The following is a 9,065-nucleotide window of genomic DNA, read 5'->3' on the forward strand; positions in this document are numbered from 1 at the left end:
CTTCAGTGCATTTCTCTCTGTAAATATCTTTTCAGTTAGCCCTCTCTGTTTAGAGCTGTGCTCGCCTCCACTCTCGCTTCCTCCTTTGGCTGGTTTGAGCTTTCGTTTTGGTTTATTGATGCCATCTACTGGTGCAAGCAGTGCAAAATTTGTCGTTTATTTGTCTTTAGCATAACTCGCCCATTGTTCACTTTGGAAGGCTCAGTCTGGCACTCAGAGTTTAATATCAGCTGGCCACTTGCAGGGCAGACAGACTTCAAGCTTTAGTAAAATGATGTGATCTTGGAGGAATAAAATGGCATGTTCATTATTAAACACAGACGGGTCTTTCAGCTTCCAGATCTCAGAATACAGGTGAAAGAGAGAAATTCAAACTTGCATCACGGGGGCAATAACCTCCCTTACAGTAAGGAAAGGATTGCATGAGCTACCAACTTGAAGTGGTCACAGATGTATTTTGTCACAGTTCAAGGGTGAGACAGTTCAGACATTCAGCAGGAGTAGAATGTAAAACAAAATTATGTTGTCCATTCATCCAAATTCCAACCTCCAAAATTATAAACCACTTCATTAGATTTAGGATTACAATACACTTAACACACACTCAAAAATAGAACATTCTGCCAAATTTTTTCTCGTTAAGCATTCATTTTTAGACAAAGTGAGGAAAATACAGAGATTATTTATTTATGAAATATAGGTTAAAAGTTATTGCGTATTACCTTTTAATTCAGGACGGTGATCTTCTGATGTAGTAGCCACTATAGGCAGCTAGAGGGTGCAAAAAAACCAGTGTTGAAATAGTAGTTAGAGTTAGTTTGGTCATGACAGTTAGGTTCACGGGTAGGAGTAAGGTTTAGGGGTTAGATGAAGGGGTTCATTTTAGGGGTTAGGTGTAAGTTGCATATGATGTCGTGTGGACTGAAGTTGCAGCTGTACTTTGTTTTACTATATTTTTGTAAATAACTTTATTATTTGTTTTCTTTAATTAATATAATAAAAGTCAAGGATGAGAAATTCGGTAGAATTTTGTGTGTGTGAGTGAAGTGTGCCATACCCGCGGTTTAGTAGTATGATTATGTGGTATGACCACAAAAACAAATATGAGTAAAGAAAAGAAACGTGTCAGCCATCTTAGCCCACCACAGAGCAGGCATCACACTCAAACTGCTACATTGTTCACTTCTGCACCTGCAGCTTCAGTTCTAGCTCAGAAATAAATTTAAGCTGTATATTAACTAAACTTTCAGACTAAATATTTTTAACATCATGCATTTTAAATGTAAAAGGAAACAATTTTCAACATTGCAACATTAACTTCACGTTAGAAATTCAAACTATTAGAAATTAGAAATTTTTCTATCTGTCTTTTCCCAGTATTAGATTATTTGAATCCTTAATACCCTGAAACTTCAAATATATTAAGAAAATATAAATACACCCTTTTATTTGTTTCAAATTAAACACATGTTTCTGAGTTGCAGTAGTTAACTTTAGGTAGAAAATATACAAAAGTAAATTCCTCTTTGACCAAAACATATTAATGTTGATATTTTCATAATCGTGTTATATTGTATTTGTTATTTTTTCAATATTATTTGGGAGAGACACATTGGAGCTGAATATCAAAAGTGCCTTATGATGGTCTGAAACTCTGTGTCTCCATCTGTTTTAACCCGACATCCCGAATGTTGTTTCCATCATAAATTGAAACCCTTTTCTGCTGTTTTCTGACAGGTGGAGTGGATACAATGTACATAAGTTAAGAAAACGATTCAGTATTTAAATGAGAAAACAATATGTTAATGACACAAATTTCAGGATTTCAATCAGTGGACAGGTGGGACTAAAAGGTAGTAAAGGCGGAAAAAAACAAAACAGACATGTGTTTCAGGAGATATGGAGAAAGAAGAGAAGATACATTTAATATAAAGCCGTAATAAAGCAAGTACATCAGGACAATGAGAAAAACAAGTAAAGTTAGAGAGCTCCTATTTTAGTGTAGCCTAATTGTTTATTATTATTAATTTTTTAGCAGAAGACCTTATCCAGGGCGACTTACAGTTGTTACAAAATCCCACATGACAGATAAATGCAGTTATAAAATACAATAAAGTTAGTACTAAGAGCAAAACCAAATAAAAGAGAATAAATACAGCAAAGTGGCTGGTAAGGGGAACAGGTGTAGCGGTGATGAGGTGCAGGAGTGATGAACAGACAACGGTGATTCAGTGAATAAGTGCTTTTATTTCTCTTTTTCCAGGTCTGGTGACCGTCAAATAATAAATCCCCGGCAATACACAACAATGTGTAAAGCACGGGGATGATGAAAACAAGGGCACAGTCCCGAACAAAAACAGCAGCACGGTCATCAGTCCTGGGTGATCAAAAACGTGCAGGTGCTCAGTGCAGTGGTGCTCCGGACAGTGCTTTCCTTTCGGCAGCTCCGGAGGTGTGCGTTAACTGTCTAATAGTGCGAAAAAAAGACAGACAATGACTCACAGACAGAAATAAACACACAACACGTAAATTCGTTTACACTCTGAGAGCTCCTCTCTCAGTCCTTCTCTCTCCCACCGTTTAACCCAAACGAAGGAAAAGATCAGCGTTACCCTGGCCCCTATATGTAATCCCACATGACATCAAGGTAAAGGGATGCAGCTGCCTTATTACTTGCAGCTGCCCCTCGTTTGCCTTTCAGGTCAGTACAGTCTTACAACAGAGTCTCGCTTCTATCCAGGCTGACCGACTTCCCGGTCCTGGAAACTAACTGTCAGACCAGTCCTTCCAGATACTTCTCCTCCCATTCTTTAGCGCCCTCACAGGTCGGGAGGAAGATTTATCACCAGAACTCATTGTATTTCTGTCACATATCCCACCGCTGAGAGTGGAGCCGAAGGAACACTCGGCTAAATCTACCTTTCCCATTACTCCCCCTCCTGGGAAAAATAATCTGCATTTTGGTGGTCTTTCCCTGCACGGTGTACCATATGGTACATGAAGGGCTGCATTGCCAGATACCACCATTATCTGGGCATTGCTGTCCTTCATTGTGTTTAACCACGTGAGTGGGGTCTGTGACCAGATCAAATGAGTGTACCAGCAGGTAGTATCGTAAAGAGTGAGTAGCCCATTTAATGGCCAAACACTCTTTTTTGACTACAGAGTAGTTACGTTCCCGAGGTAACATTTTTTTGCTCAGGTACAATATCGGGTGTTCTACTCCAGCTACTTTTTGGGACAAGACTGTACCCAAACCTGCATCTGATGCTTGGTGTGGAGGATGAATCGTTTGGTGAAATCTGGAGTAATAAGAGTGGGGGCCTGGCAAAGCCTACGCTTAATAGTATCAAACGCCCCTTGACACTCAGCTGACCATTTAATTAAATTTGGGGCACTCTTTTTCGTAATGTTGATTAACAGGTTAACCACTGTGGTGTTCTCGGGGATGAAGTGGCGGTTATAACCGGCTAAACCCAGTAGTGACGTCACCCGAGTCTTGGTTTTGGGGATCACTGCATCAAGCAAAGCCTGGATTTTGGTGACCACAGGTTGCACCCTTGCATTCCCCATTAAAAAGCACAAATATTGCGTCTCTGTTTTGGCAAACGCACATTTCCTCAAGTTAGCTGTCAGCTGGGCTGCCCTTAGAGACTGAAGAACGGCTGTAACCCTAGCCAAATGCTCTCGCCAAACTTCGATGCGAATTACATAGTATCCAACTGCCCTTGGATTAACCGCCATGATATTATTACTAATCAGTCCAATTTAATTAATTTCACCTCTTCTCTGTCACCGTCAATGTTGATAACCACAACCCACTCTTTGTCCACTGGGTGCCTCTTACAGGGAAGAGCCCGTAACGTTCTTTGTCAAGTCCCTGACTTCAGGATTAAAGGTCACAGTTCCAATTGCGTCGGAAAAGTTCCAATTATCGAGTGATTTGGATCCACAGTCGATCAAGATTTTCAAGCAGATCTACACTACAGTGCATAACGTTAAAACGGTTGGGGGGGTCACCCTCATTCTGTTGTTTAATAAGGAAATGGTTTTAAAAACTGAAGGTTGCATCTCTGAACCTTCAACAGACGCGTATGCCTATCGTTGATACTGGATCACTTTTCCGGTGGAGCTGTAAGGGCCAATACCACGTTTCAATAGACACTGCTTCTAAAAGTTGGAGATATTTTGTCATAGTCTTCTGAAACGTCATACTAGTTTTTCTGCAGACCACAGCGGTCTGCCAAACTTGACTGACCTCGTCTGGATTTGCCAGTATCTGCCTTAGATATCATTTATAAATATAATTCTTACCAAAAAGCTTGTCAACGAATGAAGAACCACAACTTTGTATAGTTGACTGTCCAAAACGAGACACTGACAAATACCAAATCGAACAGATCCAATTCATCCCTATAAACGTCCATGTATCTTTTTCAGGTCCAGAGTGGAAATAAGCCTCACTTTTCCCAGTCTGTCTAAAAGTTCGTCGACCCGAGGGATGGGATATGCATCGAACTTAGCAATAGCGTTTACCTTTCTGAAATCCACGCAGAAGCGGTTGGTGCCATCTTTCTTAGCCACTATGACAATCGGACTGCACCACTCGCTCCTGAACGGTTCAATCACCCCCAAGCACGAGTATGTCTCATAGCTCTTTGCGAACGCCACTTCGTCGACTTTCCGGGATCCAGTAAGGTCTCTCTCCACTGTGACACCTGGTGGAGAGATATTGTCATATTCAACTAAGTTTGTTCTGCCGGGCACGTCAGAAAAAACATTGCTGAACTCCTCAATAAGCTTACGCAGCTCTTTTTGCTGATCCGGAACAAATTGTTCCCCCATAGAAATCGCTCTTGTGCTTGGGGTCTCTGGACATCCTCCATATTGCCTGGGCTATATATAAGACCTCCCTTGCCTGCCAGGGCTTTAACAAATTAACATGGCAAATTTCACATTCATTCCGGCGATCGGGCTGTCTAATTTCATAATTTACTTTCCCTATAGTCCGAATCACCTCATACAGCCACTGCCATTTAGCACACAGTTTAGACTCTGATGAGGGAAGTAGCAGCATTACCTGTATAATAAATCCCCGGCAATACACAACAATGTGTAAAGCACGGGGATGATGAAAACAAGGGCACAGTCCCGAACAAAAACAGCGGCACAGTCATCAGTCCTGGGTGAACGAAAACGTGCAGGTGCTCAGTGCAGTGGTGCTCCGGACAGTGCTTTCCTTTCGACAGCTCTGGAGGTGTGCGTTAACTGTCTAATAGTGCGAAAAAAAGACAGACAATGATTCACAGACAGAAATAAACACACAACATGTAAATTTGTTTACACACTAGAGCTCTCTCAGTCCTTCTCTTTCCCACCATTTAACCCAAACGAAGGAAAAGATCAGCGTTGCCCTGGCCCCTATATGTAATCCCATATGACATCTAGGTAAACAGTTGCAGCTGCCTTATTACTTGCAGCTGACTCTCGTTTACCTTTCAGGTCAATACAGTCTCGCTTCTTTCCAGGCTGACCCACTTCCCGGTCCTAGAAACGAACTGTCAGGCCAGCCCTTCCAGATACTTCTCCTTCCGTTCTTTAGCGCCCTCACAGGTCGGGAGGAAGATTCATCACCAGAACTCATTGTATTTCTGTCACAGAGCCATTAAACTATTTGCTTATAAGAGTAAATTCCTTTAAGTGCAATAAATGGAAGAACGTATACTGTATGTAAATTATAGTTTCAGTTGTGGAGGATATTTTATGCCAAAATTAAAAATAAATTAATTAATGCATAAATAAATATCAAACTATGTTTTTTTTTATATATATATATATATATATATATATATATATATATATATTACATATTTCATTTTGGATAGCAGCTATATTATCCCTTTCATCCTCTAGAATCGCAGCAATCTCTAGCAGCACATTGGACTCCATCGGCACAGTATTCAGAGTCACTGCACCCACATCAGAGCCTTTTTTAGACAGAGCCTGTTTTAAATAGGTTATCGTCTCCTAGGACTCTGAAACAGGCGTAACCACTTTAGACGGAAAATACTCAATCCGACCACTTCAACCCTTTTGATTTTTGCATAGAGGTATGTTAATAAGTACCAACTTCATTTGCATAACATTCTTTATACTGTTGGAATTGGGGTTTTGCGACTCTTTTCACCCTTCCTGGCCATTCTTGATTTTTTCTCAGATAATGAGAAAACAGTCGGAAAGCTACCACAAAAGCCCTCCTCGACGGTCAGAAAAACTTTGATATTCATGGCAACTGAGACAGTTCAGACATTCAGCAGAAGTGGAGTGGAAAAGACCACACATTGTTTACACAGCATAAAGGAATATCCCCTGGAAAGTGTCCTGAGGTCATCAGGTGATTCGAGGGCATGTGCCAAGCATTCCCAGAGCAAGGCAACTCTACTAAATCGAGCCACACTGTCCCTGTCCCAACCCCAACCCCAACCTTAAGCAACCCTTGCCCTAAAACTTAACCTCAAACCCCATACCTAACCCTAAACCTAATTAAGAGTCATCTGATACCCTCAGGACACTTTCTAGGGGATATTCCTGTATGCTGCAATCACAGAGCCTCCAAGCAGAGAGTAAGGGGAGCCCCAAATACTGCCACATTTTTTATTTAGTTCAAGGTTACATCAAAGTATTACATGCATAATTATTTAAAGGAAATTCATTGATAACATAAGCAAAGACTGGCATAGCAGGTCCATTTTACTGATTGCAGGAAGAACTAACTGTTATTTTCCCTGTCTTTTGGTTACTGTCTGAGAAACTGTTAGTTACATTTAAATTCAAACCTGTAATCTCAGGTAAAGTTGCATATTAGTATCACTATTGTTAATGTTGTTATTAGTTGATGAATGTATATTCTTTTTAGATCCTAAAACTCCTTCGGACTGCAGAGTTCGCGCCACTAGTGGTGTTCATCGCCCCGACCAACAATGCCAATCAGGTGAGCAGCCTGCTTCTATGATACTGTGTGTTGCATCAGGGTGTCTATTAATTTAAAGTAGTGTGAAAGCGCTTGTACTGCGTGATTTCTACTGGCTGAATAGGCACAATATATGTGTGCATAAAGACATGACTACGAACCCCACTACAGGAGGATTCCCCTTTAGCGAGACAGTAGCACATCTGCCTGTTGTGCTGAGGGGCAGCAGTTCAAATCCAGACTATGGTGAATATAAAACAGAATTAATAAATAATAAATACATAAATAAAAAGCGTTACATGCTTCCTTGTGTTTTATTGAATACAAATATACGTAAATACTGTTGTGTTTAATTCTGAGAATACAAAGAATATATAAAGGTCACTGTAAATAGTAGATGTATGTTTTCATTGAACACTCATGATAGTTTAACAGCAGCCTTTAAAGTTTTTTTTTTTTATTGTTAGACCGTCACACTCATTTTCCTTGAGATGCTATTCTAAACTCTGGATATGGACTACCCTCGTTTTAGCTCTACATGGAACAATTCAGAGGGCTTTTCTATAAATAAAGAACAACTTTTGTTTTTCAGTGTGAATCTTTGCCACAGATACAGAAGGACTCCGACGCCATGTGCAGTGCGTACGGACACTACTTTGACCTGTCGCTAGTTAACAATGATGTGGAGGAGACTGTGAAGGGACTGGAGGAGGCAATTGAGCGAGCCAGCACTACCCCTCAGTGGGTCCCTGTGTCCTGGGTTTATTGAAATATTAGCCTACTCCATTATTCACAATTTACCCCCTTTTTAAAGATCAGTAAACTCTCCAGATGCTTTTTTTTTTTTTCACTTTTCAAAGTTGCAGAATCCCATTCGAATACTCTTGTACTTTTGTCTGATTACTGTTTGGATGTGCAAGTTCCAATGAGACACTAGCATGGGTTGAAGTGTATGCCTCTGGTAAATGCTTTTGCAAGTGTTTTGCCTATGGATACAGAACAGATGAACTGGCAGCAATAATACTGATGCCTCATCCCTGCTTCACTGCTTGTGTAACATTAAGTTTTACAGTGGCTTCTCTGGTGCCAATAGTGGAGATTACTCATCTATTAAAACTGGGCAAGGTCCACGTTACCAGTCTCTCCAGATTGGGTAAACCAGATCTCAGGGAGATTAACATATGGAGAGTTAGGATTTGAAATCAGACTGTACAAGTGATAAGCCCCTTTCACACTGGCACTGCTACCTGGGTCAGAGACTAACAGGGTCACAATCCCGCATACTTTGAAGCCACATACCTAGGTCAGACCCTGGTTGAGCGAGACAAAATGCTTGATGGTCGTTCGTGAGCCGACACAACAGCCACACCTGTGTGAAGATTTCACTTACACAAAGAACATTTTTGTTCAGCCCTACCTTTGTTGCTTGAGACCTGAGAACCAGATTGCAGCAGAGATGAAGAAACATTGTTGTAATCAACATTTGGGCCAATGGTTCAATCCAGAGAAGCTTGTATGGAAGAGTCATTAACAAATTGCTTCCGGGGCATTGATACACGCATTGTTTACTTGCATCTGTCACCCAGGTCAACCCTGCTTTACCAAAAGCAGTGTGAAATTGCGTACCTGACCCCCATGACACCAGGTCCTGCCCAGGGTAGGTTCTGACCTGGGTAAATCATGCCACTGTGAAAGGGGCTTTAGGAAAACCAAACGATGATAAAAGTAAATGGGAACCTGCAACTTTTTTTTGGGGGGGGGGGGGGGGGTGGGGGGGGGGGGGGGGGGGGGGGGGGGGGGGGGGGGGGGGGGGGGGGGGGGGGGGGGGGGGGGGGGGGGGGGGGGGGGGGGGGGGGGTGTGTGTGTTTCTACATCCCCAAACAGTACAGTCAAGTGGTAGCAATCCATTAAATGTTTTAGCCCAGGTTTTGCTGGAACATATTTAAATTCATGCCAGAAGTGTATTGATCAGTACAGCACTGTTATTCTAGTAGAGAACTGACTCAATTCAAGTAAACATTGTTTGAAATGGATCAGGTATTGAAAGGACTTGTCACAACAGTTGTGCAGATTGACACAAAGGATTACTGGTTGA

General features: G+C 41.5%; 1 protein-coding gene across 1 annotated transcript in view; it reads left to right on the forward strand.

Moving 5' to 3' along the window:
- The window catches only part of LOC121295597 (55 kDa erythrocyte membrane protein-like), a 44,392-nt gene extending 35,810 nt beyond the window's left edge, over positions 1 to 8,582 (forward strand). The window contains exons 11-12 of the mRNA XM_041220451.1: positions 6,917 to 6,991; positions 7,563 to 8,582. Coding sequence (XP_041076385.1) covers positions 6,917 to 6,991; positions 7,563 to 7,739 — 252 coding nt within the window. The 3' untranslated portion in view covers positions 7,740 to 8,582. The remainder of the gene's footprint in view (positions 1 to 6,916; positions 6,992 to 7,562) is intronic.
- Positions 8,583 to 9,065: the final 483 nt, after the last annotated feature.

The sequence above is a fragment of the Polyodon spathula genome, chromosome 20, assembly GCF_017654505.1.
Source record: "Polyodon spathula isolate WHYD16114869_AA chromosome 20, ASM1765450v1, whole genome shotgun sequence".
Lineage (NCBI taxonomy): Eukaryota > Metazoa > Chordata > Actinopteri > Acipenseriformes > Polyodontidae > Polyodon > Polyodon spathula.